Source organism: Salvelinus alpinus, chromosome 11, assembly GCF_045679555.1.
Source record: "Salvelinus alpinus chromosome 11, SLU_Salpinus.1, whole genome shotgun sequence".
NCBI lineage: Eukaryota > Metazoa > Chordata > Actinopteri > Salmoniformes > Salmonidae > Salvelinus > Salvelinus alpinus.
In genome coordinates, this window is record NC_092096.1 from 74,242,580 (window position 1) to 74,268,503 (window position 25,924).

Here is a 25,924-nt window from a genome sequence, read left to right on the forward strand (position 1 = left end):
TGGGGTGTGTTCATTGAACGTTTTCCTACGTTGTGTGACAGTTTGCACTGAAGAACACGTTTCCCCAAAATGGTGCACAACCCTCTTCAACAGACCAAGAGGTACATTCATGTCTGGTGGGTGTGGCCTGATCAGGCACATGCACAGACAGGGTTCTACTAGTTTGGGTAACTACTGGCTACATGTCTAAAGTATTTCAGATAGGACTAGTTTGGGTAACTACTGGCTACATGTCTAAAGTATTTCAGATAGGACTAGTTTGGGTAACTACTGGCTACATGTCTAAAGTATTTCAGATAGGACTAGTTTGGGTAACTACTGGCTACATGTCTAAAGTATTTCAGATAGGACTAGTTTGGGTAACTACTGGCTACATGTCTAAAGTATTTCAGATAGGACTAGTTTGGGTAACTACTGGTTATATGTCTAAAGTATTTCAGATAGGACTAGTTTGGGTAACTACTGGCTACATGTCTAAAGTATTTCAGATAGGACTAGTTTGGGTAACTACTGGCTACATGTCTAAAGTATTTCAGATAGGACTAGTTTGGGTAACTACTGGCTACATGTCTAAAGTATTTCAGATAGGACTAGTTTGGGTAACTACTGGCTACATGTCTAAAGTATTTCAGATAGGACTAGTTTGGGTAACTACTGGCTACATGTCTAAAGTATTTCAGATAGGACTAGTTTGGGTAACTACTGGTTATATGTCTAAAGTATTTCAGATAGGACTAGTTTGGGTAACTACTGGCTACATGTCTAAAGTATTTCAGATAGGACTAGTTTGGGTAACTACTGGCTACATGTCTAAAGTATTTCAGATAGGACTAGTTTGGGTAACTACTGGCTACATGTCTAAAGTATTTCAGATAGGACTAGTTTGGGTAACTACTGGTTATATGTCTAAAGTATTTCAGATAGGACTAGTTTGGGTAACTACTGGTTATATGTCTAAAGTATTTCAGATAGGACTAGTTTGGGTAACTACTGGTTATATGTCTAAAGTATTTCAGACAGGACTAGTTTGGGTAACTACTGGTTGTATGTCTAAAGTATTTCAGATAGGACTAGTTTGGGTAACTACTGGTTATATGTCTAAAGTATTTCAGATAGGACTAGTTTGGGTAACTACTGGCTACATGTCTAAAGTATTTCAGATAGGACTAGTTTGGGTAACTACTGGTTATATGTCTAAAGTATTTCAGATAGGACTAGTTTGGGTAACTACTGGCTACATGTCTAAAGTATTTCAGATAGGACTAGTTTGGGTAACTACTGGCTACATGTCTAAAGTATTTCAGATAGGACTAGTTTGGGTAACTACTGGCTACATGTCTAAAGTATTTCAGATAGGACTAGTTTGGGTAACTACTGGCTACATGTCTAAAGTATTTCAGATAGGACTAGTTTGGGTAACTACTGGCTACATGTCTAAAGTATTTCAGATAGGACTAGTTTGGGTAACTACTGGTTATATGTCTAAAGTATTTCAGATAGGACTAGTTTGGGTAACTACTGGCTACATGTCTAAAGTATTTCAGATAGGACTAGTTTGGGTAACTACTGGCTACATGTCTAAAGTATTTCAGATAGGACTAGTTTGGGTAACTACTGGCTACATGTCTAAAGTATTTCAGATAGGACTAGTTTGGGTAACTACTGGCTACATGTCTAAAGTATTTCAGATAGGACTAGTTTGGGTAACTACTGGTTACATGTCTAAAGTATTTCAGATAGGACTAGTTTGGTAACTACTGGCTACATGTCTGAAGTATTTATTTAAGCATTCAGACAAATTTATCTGAATGCTTGACTCATCAGAATGAATTGATCCTCTCTAGGAATAATAGCTCCACCAGTCTGTAACCACGGTTGGGTTTTTAGGGAGGGGCTTTTTGAGCCCCCCAAAAGGTCTGTGTATGGTCCTGAGCCTGACCAATACGTGTGACCATAAGGAATCACAAAGCCTCCCAAAAGGTCTGTGCATGGTCCTGAGCCTGACCAATACGTGTGTGTGACCATAAGGAATCACAAAGCCCCCCAAAAGGTCTGTGTATGGTCCTGAGCCTGACCAATGTGTGTGTGTGACCATAAGGAATCACAAAGCCCCCCAAAAGATCTGTGCATGGTCCTGAGCCTGATCAATACGTGTGTGACCATAAGGAATCACAAATCCCCCCAAAAGGTCTGTGTATGGTCCTGAGCCTGACCAATGTGTGTGTGTGACCATAAGGAATCACAAAGCCTCCCAAAAGATCTGTGCATGGTCCTGAGCCTGATCAATACGTGTGTGACCATAAGGAATCACAAAGCCTCCCAAAAGGTCTGTGCATGGCCCTGAGCCTGATCAATACGTGTGTGTGACCATAAGGAATCACAAAGCCCCCCAAAAGATCTGTGCATGGTCCTGAGCCTGATCAATACGTGTGTGACCATAAGGAATCACAAAGCCCCCCAAAAGATCTGTGCATGGTCCTGAGTCTGATCAATACGTGTGTGACCATAAGGAATCACAAAGCCCCCCAAAAGGGCTGTGCATGGTCCTGAGCCTGATCAATACGTGTGACCATAAGGAATCACAAAGCCCCCCAAAAGATCTGTGCATGGTCCTGAGCCTGATCAATACGTGTGATCATAAGGAATCACAAAGCCCCCCAAAAGATCTGTGCATGGTCCTGAGCCTGATCAATACGTGTGTGACCAAAAGGAATCACAAAGCCCCCCAAAAGATCTGTGCATGGTCCTGAGCCTGATCAATACGTGTGTGACCATAAGGAATCACAAAGCCCCCCAAAAGGTCTGTGCATGGCCCTGAGCCTGATCAATACGTGTGACCATAAGGAATCACAAAACCTCCCAAAAGGTCTGTGCATGGTCCTGAGCCTGACCAATACGTGTGACCATAAGGAATCACAAAGCCCCCCAAAAGATCTGTGCATGGTCCTGAGCCTGATCAATACGTGTGACCATAAGGAATCACAAAACCTCCCAAAAGGTCTGTGCATGGCCCTGAGCCTGATCAATACGTGTGACCATAAGGAATCACAAAGCACTTTATTTTTAGTTAAAAGGTTTCGCACCGTTGAGTCCTGCTGAACGCAGCCCAACTCACCTGGGAGTAGGGTGTGGTCAGGAGTGGGTGGGTCAGGGTGTGGATCCTCCAATCAGAGCGCACCAGGAGGGAGGGGTTCGTATGGAGCTCTACACCACTCCTCCCAGCAACACGGCAGCCAATCAGAACACTGGGATCCTGAGTGACAGGAACACAGGCCAATCAGGCAGTAAAACACTCCACATACCAAAAAGCTTTACTAGATCAAATGAAAACAACCCAAGACTTTTAGTTTATTAATTCGGGCAGTTTAAAATCACCACACATAAAACTGGAAAAAGCCATACATACACATGAGTTAAATTATGGAAGACAACATACAATACAGTCTGGGACTGATTTCCATTGTGGTCCTCTTGAGACAAGATGACAAGATCCAACACGGTTGGACACGGTTTGACAGAGAAGTCAAAAACCTTATGTGTAGGAGAGAGAGGGATGGAGAGAGGGAGACAGAGCGATGGAGGGAGACAGAGGGATGAGGGAGAGAGAGAGAGGGATGGAGGGAGGGATAGAGACAGAGGGAGAGAGAGAGAGGGATGGAGGGAGGTATAGAGACAGAGAGGGAGAGAGAGAGAGGGATGGGGGGGAGAGAGGGAGAGATAGAGAGGGATGGAGGGATGGGGGATAGAGTACCTGAGTGTTAGGAGCGATGAGTCTGTAGAAAGATCCAGCCTGGATCAGAGGAAACCAGCGTACTGATGACCTCACAAACAACAGCTCTACCTGAGTGAGAGAGAGAGACAGACAGCAGAGCGAGAGGGAGACAGACAGCAGAGGGAGACAGACAGCAGAGGGAGACAGACACCAGAGGGAGACAGACACCAGAGGGAGACAGACACCAGAGGGAGACAGACACCAGAGGGAGACAGACACCAGAGGGAGACAGACACCAGAGGGAGACAGACACCAGAGAGAGGTCATGATCAGATGGTCTCCTGCATTTTTCAGCATGGTCTTAAAAAAAGATTGATTTAGAGTTAGATAAACTTGGAGTTTTTGTTAAGAAAATATACAAGATACTACCCTACATAACACTATGTCACCAGGACATATACAGGATACTACCCTCCACAACACTATGTCACCAGGACATATACAGGATACTACCCTCCACAACATTACCTTCACTATGTCACCAGGACATATACAGGATGCTACCCTCCACAACACTATGTCACCAGGACATATACAGGATACTACCCTCCACAACATAACCTTCACTATGTCACCAGGACATATACAGGATACTACCCTCCACAACATAACCACTATGTCACCAGGACATATACAGGATACTACCCTCCACAACACTATGTCACCAGGACATATACAGGATACGACCCTCCACAACATAACCTTCACTATGTCACCAGGACATATACAGGATACGACCCTCTACAACACTATGTCACCAGGACATATACAGGATACGACCCTCCACAACATAACCTTCACTATGTCACCAGGACATATACAGGATACGACCCTCTACAACACTATGTCACCAGGACATATACAGGATACGACCCTCCACAACATAACCTTCACTATGTCACCAGGACATATACAGGATACGACCCTCTACAACACTATGTCACCAGGACATATACAGGATACGACCCTCCACAACACTATGTCACCAGGACATATACAGGATACGACCCTCCACAACACTATGTCACCAGGACATATACAGGATACGACCCAGTCTCAGCCAGCTCAACAGGCTCTCACGCCTCATCCGGTTCGTCAGGTTTCTGCGCCTCATTTGAGGCGACCGGTCCGCTCCTGACCCTCCTGGGATCGTCCCTGTGGTTGGCGTCATGCGGCTGGAGCCACAAGCCGGGGAGGGGGTACTGTCATGTACGCTCCCTCTCCGGCGCTCTAGGTCGCCATGCTTCCTGACTCTCAGCACACATCGTTACAGAAACAATGTACTGAGCAAATGTCCAATTGGCTTTTTAACAAATTACCATAGGACAGACCACGTATTCACCCTGCACACCTTAATTGACAAATAAACAAACCAAAACAAAGGCAAAGTCTTTTCATTCTTTGTTGATTTCAACAACAAAAAAAAAAAAAAATGCTTTGGCATGATGGAAAATGGTGTTGGGGGAAAAACATACAAAATTATAAAATACTTGAATTAGTTATAGAACCCATTTCCCTTTATGGTTGTGAGGTCTGGGGTCCGCTCACCAACCAAGAATTCACTAAATGGGACAAAAACCAAATTGAGACTCTGCATGGGGCGGCAGGGTAGGCTAGTGGTCAGAGCGTTGGACTAGTAACCGAAAGGTTGCAAGACTGAATCCCCGAGCTGACAAGGTAAAAATCTGTCGTTCTTCCCCTGAACAAGGCAGTTAACCCACTGTTCCTAGACCGTCATTGAAAATAAGAATTTGTTCTTAACTAACTTGCCAAGTTAAATAAAGGTAAAATCTATTTTAAAAAATTAAAATGCAGAACTCTGTAAAAAATATCCTCTGTGTACAACGAAAAATACCAAATAATGCAGAGCAGAATTAGGCCGATACCCGCTAAATATCAAAATCCAGAAAAGAGACGTTGAATTCTTCAACCACCTAAAAGGAAGCGATTCCCAAACCTTCCATAACAAAACCATCACCTACAGAGAGATGAACCTGGAGAAGAGTCCCCTAAGCAAGCTGGTCCTTGAGAAAGACAACTTACATAATATGACATTAGAAATGTCTTTTTTCTTTTGCAACTTCTGTGAGTGTAATGTTTACTGTTCATTTTTATTGTTATTTTACTTTTTGTTTAATATCTATTTCACTTGCTTTGGCAATGTTAACTTAACTTATGTTTCCCATGCCAATAAAGCCCCTTGACTTGGAAGAGATGGCGAGAGACAGAGAGAGAGAGAGACAATAAGCAGTAAGTAAGCAGTAACTTACTTATTATGACTGTTATTGTTATTACTGTTATTGTTATTAGTATTATTATTGTTGTTTATCATTCCAAATAGTAATGGTATGGGTGGTAATGGTAATGATAGCAGTTTAATGATGGTGGTGGTGGTAGTGGTGCATTACACCATACATTACATTCGACTATTGACTGTTACCATTTCATTGTTACTATTTTTATATTTAATTTTGTATTATTATTTACTGCCATTCTATATTATTATTTGTCATTGTTTTAATTGTATTACAATGTATATTGTATACATTGTTGCTTTGGCAATATTGACACAATGTTTTTCATGCCAATAAAGCAGCTTGAATTTGAATTTGAGACAGAGAGAGAGACAGAGAGAGAGAGAGAGACAGAGAGAGAGAGAGAGAGACACAGAGACAGACAGAGACAGACAGAGACAGAGAGAGACAGAGAGAGACAGAGAGAGACAGAGAGAGACAGAGAGAGACAGAGACAGAGACAGAGAGAGACAGAGAGAGACAGAGAGAGACAGAGAGAGACAGAGAGAGACAGAGAGAGAGAGAGAGACAGATAGAGAGAGACAGAGACAGAGACAGAGACAGACAGACAGACAGAGAGAGAGAGAGAGAGAGAGAGAGACAGAGAGAGAGAGAGAGAGAAAGAGAGAGAGAAAGAGAGAGAGAGAGAGAGGGGATACTCTCACCGTTCTGGTCTGTCCGTCTGTCTCTCTCTCCTGTAATGGACAGTTCCTGGGGTCCCGCTCCCACCGCTGAATTTGACCAATGAGATCAGCCCTCACAGAGAAACACAGAGATAACCCAGCCTCTTCTCCCTCACAGGCAATCCCCTCGTTCCGCCAGGCCACGCCCTCCTTTCCTTCCACACACATCACCACGGAGATACAGGGCCAGTCGCCTGGCAATGAGGCTCCTCCTCCTGGTTTGGAGCAGGTCTCATTCTCTGTGTGGTTTTGTCGTGCTCTCTTGGCCCCTCCCTCTCTCTCCTCTATCCTATCTTCTTCACTGCTCCTCTTCTTCCTCTCAGAAACGTAATCTGTCCTTTCCTCCCTCTCTTCTCCCTCTTTCTCTCTCCTCTCCTCCCTCTCTTCTCCCCCTTTCTCTCTCCTCTCCTCCCTCGCTTCTCCCCCTTTCTCTCTCCTCTCCTCCCTCTCCTCCCTCTCTTCTCCCCCTTTCTCTCTCCTCTCCTCCCTCGCTTCTCCCCCTTTCTCTCTCCTCTCCTCCCTCTCTTCTCCCCCTTTCTCTCTCGTCTCCTCCCTCTCTTCTCCCCGTTTCTCTCTCATCTCTCCTCTGTCTCTCTCTGTCTCCCTCTCTCCTCCCTGTGTCGTTCTGCTGTTCTCTCTGAGGAGGAGTGACGCCATGGCAGCAGAGGGGCTGAGGATCTGGAGGTCGTTCAGACACAGCTGGATGTACACCCTGGAACACACACACTCTTGCTATTATAACAAAGACACACACATTACTCATTACGTGTGTGTGTGTGTGTGTGTGTGTGTGTGTGTGTGTGTGTGTGTGTGTGTGTGTGTGTGTGTGTGTGTGTGTGTGTGTACCTGCAGTGTCTGTGTGTGTGTGTGTGTGTGTGTGTGTGTGTGTATGTGTGTGTATGTGTGTGTATGTGTGTGTGCGTGTGTGTGTGTGTACCTGCAGTGTCTGTGTGTGATGTAACTGTCCTGGTCCAGGTGTCTGTATGAAGGGAACTCTGATTGGAGGAATCTCTCCATCACCATGGTGAACCTCTGCACACACACCAAGCAACCTGTAGACACACACACACACACACATTACACACATTATAAACACACACACACACACATTATAAACGCACACACACACACAAATTATTAACACACACCAAACACAAATTATAAACACACAAACGGTATAAACATCATCAACACACACTGAGAACAAGATGGCCCCAACAGACATGGCAGCTCCGAAGCAACTTTTCAGTATTTTGTTTTTTATGTGTTATTTCTTACATTATTAACCCAGAAATGTTTTGTGTGTTATTACAGAAATAACTGTAATAACATACAATAGCATATCAGAGCTGGTAACTCACCAGCATATCAGAGCTGGTAACTCACCAGCATATCAGAGCTGGTAACTCACCAGCATATCAGAGCTGGTAACTCACCAGCATATCAGAGCTGGTAACTCACCAGCATATCAGAGCTGGTAACTCACCAGCATATCAGAGCTGGTAACTCACCAGCATATCAGAGCTGGTAACTCACCAGCATATCAGAGCTGGTAACTCACCAGCATATCAGAGCTGGTAACTCACCAGCATATCAGAGCTGGTAACTCACCAGCATATCAGAGCTGGTAACTCACCAGCATATCAGAGCTGGTAACTCACCAGCATATCAGAGCTGGTAACTCACCAGCATATCAGAGCTGGTAACTCACCAGCATATCAGAGCTGGTAACTCACCAGCATATCAGAGCTGGTAACTCACCAGCATATCAGAGCTGGTAACTCACCAGCATATCAGAGCTGGTAACTCACCAGCATATCAGAGCTGGTAACTCACCAGCATATCAGAGCTGGTAACTCACCAGCATATCAGAGCTGGTAACTCACCAGCATATCAGAGCTGGTAACTCACCAGCATATCAGAGCTGGTAACTCACCAGCATATCAGAGCTGGTAACTCACCAGCATATCAGAGCTGGTAACTCACCAGCATATCAGAGCTGGTAACTCACCAGCATATCAGAGCTGGTAACTCACCAGCATATCAGAGCTGGTAACTCACCAGCATATCAGAGCGGTGGTAACTCACCAGCATATCAGAGCTGGTAACTCACCAGCATATCAGAGAGGTGGTAACTCACCAGCATTACGACTTTAGGACTTTCCCGAATTGGATCCTTTGTTCGTACCCCCCCAGTGCAATTTAACTCAGAGGCTGATCCAAAACGCAGAGCAGATGTATTCGGAGTGGACTTCTAGTCCGACTCAGGAGGAGGGCACCCCATCCACCGCTTCCAAGTATATTAAACACTCGACCAACTTCCAGGAAGCCTACAGGGCCCTCCCCCGCCATCCCTTAGGCAAATCAGTTCACGATTCCATTTTGCTCCTCCCTTCCTATAGGCAGAAACTCAAACAGGAAGTACCCGTGCTAAGGTCTATTCAACACTGGTCTGACCAATCAGAATCCATGCTTCAAGATTGTTTTGATCACGTGGGATATGGTCCAGGTTGCCTCTGAGAATAGCATTGATATATATATACATATACAGTGGGGCAAAAAAGTATTTAGTCAGCCACCAATTGTGCAAGTTCTCCCACTTAAAAAGATGAGAGAAGCCTGTAATTTTCATCATAGGTACACTTCAACTATGACAGACAAAATTAGAAAATAAAATCCAGAAAATCACATTGTAGGATTTTTTATGAATTTATTTGCAAATTATGCACCTCCCACAAGTTGGATTGGCTTGATGGGCACTTCTTACCATACGGTCAAGCTGCTCCCACAACAGCTCAATAGGGTCCGGTGACTGTGCTGGCCACTCCATTATAGACAGAATACCAGCTGACTGCTTCTTCACTAAATAGTTATTACATAGTTTGGAGCTGTGCTTTGGGTCATTGTCCTGTTGTAGGAGGACATTGGCTCATAATTAAGCGGCGTCCACAGGGTATGGCGTGGCGTTCCAAAATGGAGTGACAGCCTTCCTTCTTTAAGATCCCTTTGAAACTGTTCAAATCTCCCACTTTACCACCACCAAAGCACCCCCAGACCATCACATTGCCTCCACCATGATGACAGATGGCGTCCACCACCAAAGCACCCCCAGACCATCACATTGCCTCCACCATGATGACAGATGGCGTCCACCACCAAAGCACCCCCAGACCATCACATTGCCTCCACCATGATGACAGATGGCGTCAAGCACTCCTCCAGCATCTTTTCATTATTTCTGCGAATGTTGATCTTTGTGATCCGAACACCTCAAACTTAGATTTGTCTGTCCATAACACGTTTTCCAACCTTCCTCTGTCCAGTGTCTGTGTTCTTTTGCCCATCTTAATATTTTCTTTTTATTGGCCAGTCTGAGATATGGCCTTTTCTCTGCAACTCTGCCTAGAAGGCCAGCATGCCGGAGTCGCCTCTTCACTGTTAACGTTGTACACAGCGTTGTACGAGATCTTCAGTTTCTTGGCAATTTCTCACATGGAACAGCCTTCATTCCTCAGAACAAGAATAGACTGACGAGTTTCAGAAGAAAGGTCTTTGTTTCTGGCCATTTTAAGCCTGTAATTGAACCCACAAATGCTGAACTCCAGATACTCAACTAGTCTAAAGAAGAACAGATTTATTCCTTCTTTAACCAGGACGACAGTTTTCAGCTGTGCTGACATAATTACAAAAGGGTTTTCTAATGATCAATTAGCCTTTTAAAATGATAAACTTGGATTAGCTAACACAACGTGCCATTGGAACACAGGAGTGATGGTTGCTGATAATGGGCCTCTGTACGCCTATGTAGATATTCCATTAAAAATCAGCCGTTTCCAGCTACAATAGTCATTTACAACATTAACAATGTCTACACTGTATTTCTGATCAATTTGATGTTATTTTAATGGACAAAAAAAATGCTTTTCTTTTAAAAACAAGGACATTTCTAAGTGACCCCAAACTTTTAAATGGTTGTGGAGAGATAGAACAGAGAGATGGAAAATAGAGGGATAGAGAGCTATATATTTATATATTTCCATTCTTTTTACTTTTAGATGTGTGTATTGTTGTGAATTGTTAGATATTACTGCACTGTTGGAGCTAGGAACACAAGGGTTTCTCTACACCCGCAATAACATCTGATAAATATGTCTATGTGACCAATAACATTTGATTATGAACACACACACACAGACACACACACAGACACACACACACAGACACACACACACACACACACACACACACACACACACACACACACACACACACACACACACACACACACACACACACACACACACACACACACACACACACACACACACACACACACACACACCTCACCTATCCAAGCAGTGTTGTTGGCAGCTCTCTGACCCCCCGAGTCATCATCGCCAGTCTCCACGGCAACACAGGTGACGGCGCCGGTCTGGTCTCTCAGGCGGAGTGTGTGAGTTCCAGGGAGCTCCAGCACGCCGACCAGCAGTAGGGGCCGTGGCTGACTGTCCTGCCCCAGGGAGAGGCCTACGGACCAGGCTACAGAGGGGTTCAGCTCAGCCCGAGTCAGGGAGCTCCCGCTGGCCGGGAGGAGTGAGGCGAGAGACAGAGACGTCCAGCATTCGTTCTCCATCACAGACACACAGTCGGATACCGACACGTACTCACACACTGGAGAACTCACAGAGTACTGGGAGAGAGAGAGGAGAGAGAGACAGACAGAGAGACAGACAGCTTCAGCACACAGTCGGATACCGACACGTACTCACACACTGGAGAACTCACAGAGTACTGGGAGAGAGAGAGGAGAGAGAGACAGACAGAGAGACAGACAGCTTCAGCACACAGTCGGATACCGACACGTACTCACACACTGGAGAACTCACAGAGTACTGGGAGAGAGAGAGGAGAGAGAGACAGACAGAGAGACAGACAGCTTCAGCACACAGTCGGATACCGACACGTACTCACACACTGGAGAACTCACAGAGTACTGGGAGAGAGAGAGGAGAGAGAGACAGACAGAGAGACAGACAGCTTCAGCACACAGTCGGATACCGACACGTACTCACACACTGGAGAACTCACAGAGTACTGGGAGAGAGAGAGGAGAGAGAGACAGACAGAGAGACAGACAGCTTCAGCACACAGTCGGATACCGACACGTACTCACACACTGGAGAACTCACAGAGTACTGGGAGAGAGAGAGGAGAGAGAGACAGACAGAGAGACAGACAGCTTCAGCACACAGTCGGATACCGACACGTACTCACACACTGGAGAACTCACAGAGTACTGGGAGAGAGAGAGGAGAGAGAGACAGACAGAGAGACAGACAGCTTCAGCACACAGTCGGATACCGACACGTACTCACACACTGGAGAACTCACAGAGTACTGGGAGAGAGAGAGGAGAGAGAGACAGACAGAGAGACAGACAGCTTCAGCACACAGTCGGATACCGACACGTACTCACACACTGGAGAACTCACAGAGTACTGGGAGAGAGAGAGGAGAGAGAGACAGACAGAGAGACAGACAGCTTCAGCACACAGTCGGATACCGACACGTACTCACACACTGGAGAACTCACAGAGTACTGGGAGAGAGAGAGGAGAGAGAGACAGACAGAGAGACAGACAGCTTCAGCACACAGTCGGATACCGACACGTACTCACACACTGGAGAACTCACAGAGTACTGGGAGAGAGAGAGGAGAGAGAGACAGACAGAGAGACAGACAGCTTCAGCACACAGTCGGATACCGACACGTACTCACACACTGGAGAACTCACAGAGTACTGGGAGAGAGAGAGGAGAGAGAGACAGACAGAGAGACAGACAGCTTCAGCACACAGTCGGATACCGACACGTACTCACACACTGGAGAACTCACAGAGTACTGGGAGAGAGAGAGGAGAGAGAGACAGACAGAGAGACAGACAGCTTCAGCACACAGTCGGATACCGACACGTACTCACACACTGGAGAACTCACAGAGTACTGGGAGAGAGAGAGGAGAGAGAGACAGACAGAGAGACAGACAGCTTCAGCACACAGTCGGATACCGACACGTACTCACACACTGGAGAACTCACAGAGTACTGGGAGAGAGAGAGGAGAGAGAGACAGACAGAGAGACAGACAGCTTCAGCACACAGTCGGATACCGACACGTACTCACACACTGGAGAACTCACAGAGTACTGGGAGAGAGAGAGGAGAGAGAGACAGACAGAGAGACAGACAGCTTCAGCACACAGTCGGATACCGACACGTACTCACACACTGGAGAACTCACAGAGTACTGGGAGAGAGAGAGGAGAGAGAGACAGACAGAGAGACAGACAGCTTCAGCACACAGTCGGATACCGACACGTACTCACACACTGGAGAACTCACAGAGTACTGGGAGAGAGAGAGGAGAGAGAGACAGACAGAGAGACAGACAGCTTCAGCACACAGTCGGATACCGACACGTACTCACACACTGGAGAACTCACAGAGTACTGGGAGAGAGAGAGGAGAGAGAGACAGACAGAGAGACAGACAGCTTCAGCACACAGTCGGATACCGACACGTACTCACACACTGGAGAACTCACAGAGTACTGGGAAAGAGAGAGGAGAGAGAGACAGACAGAGAGACAGACAGCTTCAGCACACAGTCGGATACCGACACGTACTCACACACTGGAGAACTCACAGAGTACTGGGAGAGAGAGAGGAGAGAGAGACAGACAGAGAGACAGACAGCTTCAGCACACAGTCGGATACCGACACGTACTCACACACTGGAGAACTCACAGAGTACTGGGAGAGAGAGAGGAGAGAGAGACAGACAGAGAGACAGACAGCTTCAGCACACAGTCGGATACCGACACGTACTCACACACTGGAGAACTCACAGAGTACTGGGAGAGAGAGAGGAGAGAGAGACAGACAGAGAGACAGACAGCTTCAGCACACAGTCGGATACCGACACGTACTCACACACTGGAGAACTCACAGAGTACTGGGAGAGAGAGAGGAGAGAGAGACAGACAGAGAGACAGACAGCTTCAGCACACAGTCGGATACCGACACGTACTCACACACTGGAGAACTCACAGAGTACTGGGAGAGAGAGAGGAGAGAGAGACAGACAGAGAGACAGACAGCTTCAGCACACAGTCGGATACCGACACGTACTCACACACTGGAGAACTCACAGAGTACTGGGAGAGAGAGAGGAGAGAGAGACAGACAGAGAGACAGACAGCTTCAGCACACAGTCGGATACCGACACGTACTCACACACTGGAGAACTCACAGAGTACTGGGAGAGAGAGAGGAGAGAGAGACAGACAGAGAGACAGACAGCTTCAGCACACAGTCGGATACCGACACGTACTCACACACTGGAGAACTCACAGAGTACTGGGAGAGAGAGAGGAGAGAGAGACAGACAGAGAGACAGACAGCTTCAGCACACAGTCGGATACCGACACGTACTCACACACTGGAGAACTCACAGAGTACTGGGAGAGAGAGAGGAGAGAGAGACAGACAGAGAGACAGACAGCTTCAGCACACAGTCGGATACCGACACGTACTCACACACTGGAGAACTCACAGAGTACTGGGAGAGAGAGAGGAGAGAGAGACAGACAGAGAGACAGACAGCTTCAGCACACAGTCGGATACCGACACGTACTCACACACTGGAGAACTCACAGAGTACTGGGAGAGAGAGAGGAGAGAGAGACAGACAGAGAGACAGACAGCTTCAGCACACAGTCGGATACCGACACGTACTCACACACTGGAGAACTCACAGAGTACTGGGAGAGAGAGAGGAGAGAGAGACAGACAGAGAGACAGACAGCTTCAGCACACAGTCGGATACCGACACGTACTCACACACTGGAGAACTCACAGAGTACTGGGAGAGAGAGAGGAGAGAGAGACAGACAGAGAGACAGACAGCTTCAGCACACAGTCGGATACCGACACGTACTCACACACTGGAGAACTCACAGAGTACTGGGAGAGAGAGAGGAGAGAGAGACAGACAGAGAGACAGACAGCTTCAGCACACAGTCGGATACCGACACGTACTCACACACTGGAGAACTCACAGAGTACTGGGAGAGAGAGAGGGAGAGAGAGACAGACAGAGAGACAGACAGCTTCAGCACACAGTCGGATACCGACACGTACTCACACACTGGAGAACTCACAGAGTAATGGGAGAGAGAGAGGAGAGAGAGACAGACAGAGAGACAGACAGCTTCAGCACACAGTCGGATACCGACACGTACTCACACACTGGAGAACTCACAGAGTACTGGGAGAGAGAGAGGAGAGAGACAGACAGACAGCTTCAGCACACAGGGGGACAAACACCTGTCTGGAGGTGACAGCATTCCCTCCCCAATATGCCCCCCTGGGCACAACAACGTCAACATAACCAACAAAAAACGGGTCACAACTCCTGCAGCTCTGTCGGACGCTGGGTATGTACATAGTCAATGGTAGGCTTCGAGGGGACTCCTATGGTAGGTACACCTATAGCTCATCTCTTGGCAGTAGTACTGTAGACTACTTTATCACTGACCTCAACCCAGAGTCTCTCAGAGCGTTCACAGTCAGCCCACTGACACCCCTATCAGACCACAGCAAAATCACAGTCTACTTGAACAGAGCAATACTCAATCATGAGGCTTCAAAGCCAAAGGAACTGAGTCATATTAAGAAATACTATAGATGGAAGGAATCTAGTGTGGAAACCTAACAAAAAACAATTAGGCAACGACACATTCAATCCCTTTTAGACAACTTCCTGGACAAAACATTTCACTGTAATAGTGAAGGTGTAAACTTGGCAGTAGGAAACCTCAACAGGATATTTGACCTCTCAGCTTCCCTGTCAAATCTAAACAGTTCAAGCAGACAACCTGAGAAAATGAACAACAATGACAAATGGTTTGATGAAAAGAAAGAAGGGAGGGGCCAAGAGAGCACGACAAAACCACAAGAAAGAAAATGAGAAACCTGTCCAACCAAAAACATAGAGACCCAGAAAACCTGAGCCTTCACTATGGTGAATCACTAAAACAATACAGAAATACACTACGGAAAAAGAAGGAACAGCACGTCAGAAATCAGCTCAATGTAACTGAAGAATCCATAGACTCCAACCACTTCTGGGAAGTTGGAAAACACTAAACAAACAACAACACAAAGAGTTATCTATCCGAAACGGGGATAAATGGATAAACCACTTATCTCTGGCATCCTCCACAATATTTGGAACCAAGGACTGATCACCCCAATCCACAAAAGTGGAGACAAATTTGACCACTACCGCGGGATATGCGTCAACAGCAACCTTGGAAAATCCTCTGCATTATCATTAACAGCAGACTCGTACATTTCCTCAGTAAAAACAATGTACTGAGCAAATGTGCGGTAATTTGATAAAAAGCCAATTTGACAACAGACCACGTATTCACCCTGCACACCCTAATTGACAAACAAACAAACCAAAACAAAGGCAAAGTCTTCTCAAGCTTTGTTGATTTCAAAAAAGCCTTCGACTAAATTTGGCATGAGGGTCTGCTATATAAATTGATGGAATGTGGTGTTGGGGGTAAAACATACGACATTATAAAGTCCATGTACACAAACAACAAGTGTGCGGATAAAATTGCCAAAAAACAAATTTCTTTCCACTGGGTCCACAGGGCCGTGGGGTGAACAGGGATGCAGCTTAAGCCCCACCCTCTTCAACATATACATCAACAAATTGGCGCGGGCACTAGAACAGTCTGCAGCACCCGGCCTCACCCTACTAGAATCCGAAGTCAAATGTCTACTGTTTGCTGATGATCTGGTGCTTCTGTCACCAACCAAGGAGGGCCTACAGCAGCACCTAGATCTTCTGCACAGATTCTGTCAGACCTGGGCCCTGACAGTAAATCTCAGTAAGACTAAAATAATGGTGTTCCAAAAAAGGTCCAGACACCGTTGCCCTAGAGCACACAAAAAACTATACATACCTCGGCATTAACTTCCACAAAGCTGTGAACGATCTGAGAGACAAGGCAAGAAGGGCCTTCTATGCCATCAAAAGGAACATAAAATTTGACATACCAATTAGGATCTGGCTAAAAATACTTGAATCAGTTATAGGAACCCATCGCCCTTTATGGTTATGAGGTCTGGGGTCCGCTCACCAACCAAGAATTCACAAAATGGGACAAAAACCAAATTGAGACTCTGCATGCAGAATTCTGCAAAAATATCCTTAATTATCAAAATCCAGAAAAGAGCCGTTAAATTCTTCAACCACCTAAAAGGAAGTGATTCCCAAACCTTCCGTAACAAAGCCATCACCTACAGAGAGATGAACCTGGAGAAGAGTCCCCCTAAGCATGCTGGTCCTGGGGCTCTGTTCACAAACACACCCCACAGAGCCCCAGGACAGCAACACAATTAGACCCAACCAAATCATGAGAAAACAAAAATATAATTACTTGACACATTGGAAAGACAGAGACAGAGACAGAGACAGAGACAGAGACAGAGACAGAGAGAGAGAGAGAGAGAAATATGAGTCAACAATATGATTTGAAACAGTGTTTGTACCTCAGTGAGGGGACAGTGGTGTGGCTCCTGTAGCATCTCTCTATAGATGTCTCTCCTCCCTCCTCTTCCTCCCCCCTTCTCTGACGTTACCACACACTCAAGCAGCCTCCTAGCCACCACATACACACGCTCCTCTTTCACCCAGCGAGGGACCAGTCTGAGAGAGAGAAGACGAACAGAGGTCAACACACACAGAGATAGAGAGAGAGAGAGAGACAGAGAGAGAATTGAATTGAATTGAATTGAGAGAGAAAGAGAGAAAGAGAGAGAGAGATATAGAGAGAGAGGAGAGAGGGGAAGAGAGAGACTGAGACAGAGAGAGACAGAGACAGAGACAGAGAGAGACAGACAGAGACAGAGACAGAGAGAGAGACAGACAGAGACAGAGACAGAGAGAGACAGACAGAGACAGACAGAGAGAGAGACAGAGAGAGAGACAGAGAGAGACAGAGAGAGAGAGAGAGAGAGAGAGAGATAGAGAAGACAGGCTATGTGCACACTGCCCACAAAATGAGGTGGAAACTGAGCTGCACTTCCTAACCTCCTGCCCAATGTATGACCATATTAGAGAGACATATTTCCCTCAGATTACACAGATCCACAAAGAATTCGAAAACAAATCCAATTTTGATAAACTCCCATATCTACTGGGTGAAATACCACAGTGTGCCATCACAGCAGCAAGATTTGTGACCTGTTGCCACAAGAAAAGGGCAACCAGTGAAGAACAAACACCATTGTAAATACAACCCATATTTATGCTTGTTTATTTTAACTTGTGTGCTTTAACCATTTGTACATTGTTACAACACTGTATATATATAATATGACATTTGTAATGTCTTTATTGTTTTGAAACTTCTGTATGTGTAATGTTTACTGTTAATTTGTATTGTTTATTTCACTTTTGTATAATATCTACCTCACTTGCTTTGGCAATGTTAACACATGTTTCCCATGCCAATAAAGCCCCTTGAATTGAATTGAATTGAGAGAGACAGAGAGAGAGACAGAGAGAGACAGAGAGAGAGAGAGAGAGACAGAGGCAGAGAGAGAGAGAGAGACAGAGGCAGAGACAGAGAGAGACAGAGAGAGACAGAGAGAGACAGAGACAGAGAGAGACAGAGAGAGACTCCCATCTCCCATCTACCCCAGTCTCCCATCTACCCCTACCCGCCTCCTACCCGCCTCCTACCCGCCTCCTACCCGCCTCCTACCTGTCTCTTAGAGCTCTGCAGCAGTGACAGAGCCACAGGTACTGAGACACGCCCAGATTCCTCTCCAGCAGTAGCGACGGCAGCGGGGCGTCGCTAGGGCGGTCGACCTCTGACCCCAGGCGGCTGAAGGAAGTGACACGCAGACTGGAGCGTAGACACACGCAGAGCATGCTGGGATGGAAGTGGGGAGAGGGGCGGTAAAGGAAATGGACATCATGGAGTTCTATCTCCGCCCCCGGACGCAGGCCACGCCTCTGCAGTGGCTGATAGGCCAAACACAGGCCCACCTTCCCGTCAATCACATAAAGCCCCGCTGCGGCACTCAGAACGCTGGTCAACACACCCTATCAGGGAGAAGGGGAGGGCTCAGGATGGAAACCTTCACATCCAGATATATAGATATTAACCAATAATACTCAGAGATAAACGACCAAACAAGAACCAAGGAGTCTCTCACCTTGTAGCTGATAGCCTTGGAGAGTCTGGGCCTCAGGCTGGGAGAGGGGTCTGGCCCAGCTCCCTGTCTCTCTCTCTCTGGGAGAGGACACTCAGTACTACTGCAGTCAGACAGCGGTGGGTCTGACCCCACAGTGTCTGTGTCTAGATCTGGGGTGTGCATGTCCAACGTGGGTGTATCAGACAGGTCCTGGATCAGTGTGTCAGGAAGCAAAGTGAGAGAAGACTGACTCGTCGCACACAGAACCCTGTTCCCAGACCAGCCCTGCAGGGCACACACACGCAGCCCTGACACACACACACTCCCTCCCACACACAAACACTGCTGCCACCACAGACAGCACGGCTCCTGAGAAAGAGAGAGACAGAGTGAAGGATAAATTGATACATTACCCACACACATTATCCTCACTGTGACCAGTAATGGTAGTGTGTCTCTCTCCTCACTGTGACCAGTAATGGTAGTGTGTCTCTCTCTCCTCACTGTGACCAGTAATGGTAGTGTGTCTCTCTCCTCACTGTGACCAGTAATGGTAGTGTGTCTCTCTCCTCACTGTGACCAGTAATGGTAGTGTCTCTCTCTCCTCACTGTGACCAGTAATGGTAGTGTGTCTCTCTCTCTCCTCACTGTGACCAGTAATGGTAGTGTGTCTCTCTCTCCTCACTGTGACCAGTAATGGTAGTGTGTCTCTCTCTCCTCACTGTGACCAGTAATGGTAGTGTGTCTCTCTCTCCTCACTGTGACCAGTAATGGTAGTGTGTCTCTCTCTCCTCACTGTGACCAGTAATGGTAGTGTGTCTCTCTCTCCTCACTGTGACCAGTAATGGTAGTGTCTCTCTCCTCACTGTGACCAGTAATGGTAGTGTGTCTCTCTCTCCCCTCACTGTGACCAGTAATGGTAGTGTCTCTCTCTCCTCACTGTGACCAGTAATGGTAGTGTGTCTCTCTCCTCACTGTGACCAGTAATGGTAGTGTGTCTCTCTCTCTCCTCACCGTGACCAGTAATGGTAGTGTGTCTCTCTCCTCACTGTGACCAGTAATGGTAGTGTGTCTCTCTCCTCACTGTGACCAGTAATGGTAGTGTCTCTCTCCTCACTGTGACCAGTAATGGTAGTGTGTCTCTCTCTCCTCACTGTGACCAGTAATGGTAGTGTCTCTCTCCTCACTGTGACCAGTAATGGTAGTGTGTCTCTCTCTCCTCACTGTGACCAGTAATGGTAGTGTGACTCTCTCTCCTCACTGTGACCAGTAATGGTAGTCTCTCTCTCTCCTCACTGTGACCAGTAATAGTAGTGTGTCTCTCTCTCCTCACTGTGACCAGTAATGGTAGTGTGTCTCTCTCCTCACTGTGACCAGTAATGGTAGTGTGTCTCTCCTCACTGTGACCAGTAATGGTAGTGTGTCTCTCTCTCCTCACTGTGACCAGTAATGGTAGTGTGTCTCTCTCCTCACTGTGACCAGTAATGGTAGTGTGTCTCTCTCTCTCCTCACTGTGACCAGTAATGGTAGTGTGTCTCTCTCTCTCCTCACTGTGACCAGTAATGGTAGTGTGTCTCTCTCTCTCCTCACTGTGACCAGTAATGGTAGTGTGTCTCTCTCTCTCCTCACTGTGACCAGTAATGGTAGTGTGTCTCTCTCTCCTCACTGTGACCAGTAATGGTAGTGTGTCTCTCTCTCCTCACTGTGACCAGTAATGGTAGTGTGTCTCTCTCTCCTCACTGTGACCAGTAATGGTAGTGTGTCTCTCTCTCCTCACTGTGACCAGTAATGGTAGTGTCTCTCTCTCCTCACTGTGACCAGTAATGGTAGTGTGTGTCTCCTCACTGTGACCAGTAATGGTAGTGTGTCTCTCTCCTCACTGTGACCAGTAATGGTAGTGTGTCTCTCTCCTCACTGTGACCAGTAATGGTAGTGTCTCTCTCTCCTCACTGTGACCAGTAATGGTAGTGTCTCTCTCTCCTCACTGTGACCAGTAATGGTAGTGTCTCTCTCCTCACTGTGACCAGTAATGGTAGTGTGTCTCTCCTCACTGTGACCAGTAATGGTAGTGTCTCTCTCTCCTCACCGTGACCAGTAATGGTAGTGTGTCTCTCCTCACTGTGACCAGTAATGGTAGTGTGTCTCTCTCTCCTCACTGTGACCAGTAATGGTAGTGTGTCTCTCCTCACTGTGACCAGTAATGGTAGTGTCTCTCTCTCCTCACTGTGACCAGTAATGGTAGTGTGTGTCTCCTCACTGTGACCAGTAATGGTAGTGTCTCTCTCTCCTCACTGTGACCAGTAATGGTAGTGTGTGTCTCCTCACTGTGACCAGTAATGGTAGTGTCTCTCTCTCCTCACTGTGACCAGTAATGGTAGTGTGTCTCTCTCCTCACTGTGACCAGTAATGGTAGTGTCTCTCTCCTCACTGTGACCAGTAATGGTAGTGTGTCTCTCTCTCCTCACTGTGACCAGTAATGGTAGTGTGTCTCTCTCTCCTCACTGTGACCAGTAATGGTAGTGTGTCTCTCTCTCCTCACTGTGACCAGTAATGGTAGTGTGTCTCTCTCTCCTCACTGTGACCAGTAATGGTAGTGTCTCTCTCTCCTCACTGTGACCAGTAATGGTAGTGTGTGTCTCCTCACTGTGACCAGTAATGGTAGTGTGTCTCTCTCCTCACTGTGACCAGTAATGGTAGTGTGTCTCTCTCCTCACTGTGACCAGTAATGGTAGTGTCTCTCTCTCCTCACTGTGCCCAGTAATGGTAGTGTCTCTCTCTCCTCACTGACCAGTAATGGTAGTGTCTCTCTCCTCACTGTGACCAGTAATGGTAGTGTGTCTCTCCTCACTGTGACCAGTAATGGTAGTGTCTCTCTCTCCTCACCGTGACCAGTAATGGTAGTGTGTCTCTCCTCACTGTGACCAGTAATGGTAGTGTGTCTCTCTCTCCTCACTGTGACCAGTAATGGTAGTGTGTCTCTCCTCACTGTGACCAGTAATGGTAGTGTCTCTCTCTCCTCACTGTGACCAGTAATGGTAGTGTGTGTCTCCTCACTGTGACCAGTAATGGTAGTGTCTCTCTCTCCTCACTGTGACCAGTAATGGTAGTGTGTGTCTCCTCACTGTGACCAGTAATGGTAGTGTCTCTCTCTCCTCACTGTGACCAGTAATGGTAGTGTGTCTCTCTCTCCTCACTGTGACCAGTAATGGTAGTGTGTCTCTCTCCTCACTGTGACCAGTAATGGTAGTGTCTCTCTCCTCACTGTGACCAGTAATGGTAGTGTCTCTCTCTCCTCACTGTGACCAGTAATGGTAGTGTGTCTCTCTCCTCACTGTGACCAGTAATGGTAGTGTGTCTCTCCTCACTGTGACCAGTAATGGTAGTGTGTCTCTCTCCTCACTGTGACCAGTAATGGTAGTGTATCTCTCTCCCCTCACTGTGACCAGTAATGGTAGTGTCTCTCTCTCCTCACTGTGACCAGTAATGGTAGTGTGTCTCTCTCCTCACTGTGACCAGTAATGGTAGTGTGTCTCTCTCTCCTCACTGTGACCAGTAATGGTAGTGTGTCTCTCTCTCCTCACTGTGACCAGTAATGGTAGTGTGTCTCTCTCCTCACTGTGGCCAGTAATGGTAGTGTGTCTCTCCTCACTGTGACCAGTAATGGTAGTGTGTCTCTCTCCTCACTGTGACCAGTAATGGTAGTGTATCTCTCTCCCCTCACTGTGACCAGTAATGGTAGTGTCTCTCTCTCCTCACTGTGACCAGTAATGGTAGTGTGTCTCTCTCCTCACTGTGACCAGTAATGGTAGTGTGTCTCTCTCTCCTCACTGTGACCAGTAATGGTAGTGTGTCTCTCTCTCCTCACTGTGACCAGTAATGGTAGTGTGTCTCTCTCTCCTCACTGTGACCAGTAATGGTAGTGTCTCTCTCCTCACTGTGACCAGTAATGGTAGTGTGTCTCTCTCTCCCCTCACTGTGACCAGTAATGGTAGTGTCTCTCTCTCCTCACTGTGACCAGTAATGGTAGTGTCTCTCTCTCCTAACTGTGACCAGTAATGGTAGTGTGTCTCTCTCCTCACTGTGACCAGTAATGGTAGTGTGTCTCTCTCTCTCCTCACCGTGACCAGTAATGGTAGTGTGTCTCTCTCTCTCCTCACTGTGACCAGTAATGGTAGTGTGTCTCTCTCCTCACTGTGACCAGTAATGGTAGTGTCTCTCTCCTCACTGTGACCAGTAATGGTAGTGTGTCTCTCTCTCCTCACTGTGACCAGTAATGGTAGTGTGTCTCTCTCTCCTCACTGTGACCAGTAATGGTAGTGTGTCTCTCTCCTCACTGTGACCAGTAATGGTAGTGTCTCTCTCTCCTTACTGTGACCAGTAATGGTAGTGTGTCTCTCTCTCCTCACTGTGACCAGTAATGGTAGTGTGTCTCTCTCCTCACTGTGACCAGTAATGGTAGTGTGTCTCTCTCCTCACTGTGACCAGTAATGGTAGTGTGTCTCTCCTCACTGTGACCAGTAATGGTAGTGTGTCTCTCTCTCCTCACTGTGACCAGTAATGGTAGTGTGTCTCTCTCTCTCCTCACTGTGACCAGTAATGGTAGTGTGTCTCTCTCTCCTCACTGTGACCAGTAATGGTAGTGTGTCTCTCTCTCCTCACTGTGACCAGTAATGGTAGTGTGTCTCTCTCTCCTCACTGTGACCAGTAATGGTAGTGTGTCTCTCTCTCCTCACTGTGACCAGTAATGGTAGTGTGTCTCTCTCCTCACTGTGACCAGTAATGGTAGTGTGTCTCTCTCCTCACTGTGACCAGTAATGGTAGTGTGTCTCTCTCTCCTCACTGTGACCAGTAATGGTAGTGTCTCTCTCTCCTCACTGTGACCAGTAATGGTAGTGTGTGTCTCCTCACTGTGACCAGTAATGGTAGTGTGTCTCTCTCCTCACTGTGACCAGTAATGGTAGTGTGTCTCTCTCCTCACTGTGACCAGTAATGGTAGTGTCTCTCTCTCCTCACTGTGACCAGTAATGGTAGTGTCTCTCTCTCCTCACTGTGACCAGTAATGGTAGTGTCTCTCTCTCCTCACTGTGACCAGTAATGGTAGTGTCTCTCTCCTCACTGTGACCAGTAATGGTAGTGTGTCTCTCTCTCCTCACTGTGACCAGTAATGGTAGTGTGTCTCTCCTCACTGTGACCAGTAATGGTAGTGTCTCTCTCTCCTCACTGTGACCAGTAATGGTAGTGTGTGTCTCCTCACTGTGACCAGTAATGGTAGTGTCTCTCTCTCCTCACTGTGACCAGTAATGGTAGTGCGTGTCTCCTCACTGTGACCAGTAATGGTAGTGTCTCTCTCTCCTCACTGTGACCAGTAATGGTAGTGTGTCTCTCTCTCCTCACTGTGACCAGTAATGGTAGTGTGTCTCTCTCCTCACTGTGACCAGTAATGGTAGTGTCTCTCTCCTCACTGTGACCAGTAATGGTAGTGTCTCTCTCTCCTCACTGTGACCAGTAATGGTAGTGTGTCTCTCTCCTCACTGTGACCAGTAATGGTAGTGTGTCTCTCTCTCCTCACCGTGACCAGTAATGGTAGTGTGTCTCTCTCTCCTCACTGTGACCAGTAATGGTAGTGTGTCTCTCTCTCCTCACTGTGACCAGTAATGGTAGTGTGTCTCTCTCTCCTCACTGTGACCAGTAATGGTAGTGTGTCTCTCTCCTCACTGTGACCAGTAATGGTAGTGTGTCTCTCTCTCCTCACTGTGACCAGTAATGGTAGTGTCTCTCTCTCCTCACTGTGACCAGTAATGGTAGTGTGTCTCTCTCTCCTCACTGTGACCAGTAATGGTAGTGTGTCTCTCTCTCCTCACTGTGACCAGTAATGGTAGTGTGTGTCTCTCTCCTCACTGTGACCAGTAATGGTAGTGTGTCTCTCTCCTCACTGTGACCAGTAATGGTAGTGTCTCTCTCTCCTCACTGTGACCAGTAATGGTAGTGTGTGTCTCTCTCCTCACTGTGACCAGTAATGGTAGTGTGTCTCTCTCCTCACTGTGACCAGTAATGGTAGTGTGTCTCTCTCCTCACTGTGACCAGTAATGGTAGTGTCTCTCTCTCCTCACTGTGACCAGTAATGGTAGTGTGTCTCTCTCCTCACTGTGACCAGTAATGGTAGTGTGTCTCTCTCCTCACTGTGACCAGTAATGGTAGTGTGTCTCTCTCCTCACTGTGACCAGTAATGGTAGTGTGTCTCTCTCCTCACTGTGACCAGTAATGGTAGTGTGTCTCTCTCCTCACTGTGACCAGTAATGGTAGTGTGTCTCTCTCCTCACTGTGACCAGTAATGGTAGTGTGTCTCTCTCTCCTCACTGTGACCAGTAATGGTAGTGTGTCTCTCTCTCCTCACTGTGACCAGTAATGGTAGTGTGTCTCTCTCTCCTCACTGTGACCAGTAATGGTAGTGTGTCTCTCTCCTCACTGTGACCAGTAATGGTAGTGTGTCTCTCCTCACTGTGACCAGTAATGGTAGTGTGTCTCTCTCCTCACTGTGACCAGTAATGGTAGTGTGTCTCTCCTCACCGTGACCAGTAATGGTAGTGTGTCTCTCTCTCCTCACTGTGACCAGTAATGGTAGTGTCTCTCTCCTCACCGTGACCAGTAATGGTAGTGTGTCTCTCTCTCCTCACTGTGACCAGTAATGGTAGTGTGTCTCTCTCTCCTCACTGTGACCAGTAATGGTAGTGTGTCTCTCTCTCCTCACCGTGACCAGTAATGGTAGTGTGTCTCTCTCTCCTCACTGTGACCAGTAATGGTAGTGTCTCTCTCCTCACTGTGACCAGTAATGGTAGTGTGTCTCTCTCCTCACTGTGACCAGTAATGGTAGTGTGTCTCTCTCTCCTTACCG

The 25,924-nt window shown here is 47.0% G+C and overlaps 1 protein-coding gene across 3 annotated transcripts in view; it reads right to left on the reverse strand.

Moving 5' to 3' along the window:
* The window catches only part of ctc1 (CTS telomere maintenance complex component 1), a 74,882-nt gene that overhangs the window by 43,509 nt on the left and 5,449 nt on the right, over positions 1-25,924 (reverse strand). For all 3 annotated transcript variants that reach the window (XM_071334244.1, XM_071334243.1, XM_071334245.1), the window contains exons 6-13: positions 19,054-19,401; positions 18,597-18,940; positions 17,380-17,536; positions 11,097-11,439; positions 7,687-7,801; positions 6,732-7,461; positions 3,752-3,841; positions 3,116-3,253 (exon numbers count right to left, since the gene is read on the reverse strand). In XM_071334244.1, coding sequence (XP_071190345.1) covers positions 3,116-3,253; positions 3,752-3,841; positions 6,732-7,461; positions 7,687-7,801; positions 11,097-11,439; positions 17,380-17,536; positions 18,597-18,940; positions 19,054-19,401 — 2,265 coding nt within the window. The remainder of the gene's footprint in view (positions 1-3,115; positions 3,254-3,751; positions 3,842-6,731; positions 7,462-7,686; positions 7,802-11,096; positions 11,440-17,379; positions 17,537-18,596; positions 18,941-19,053; positions 19,402-25,924) is intronic.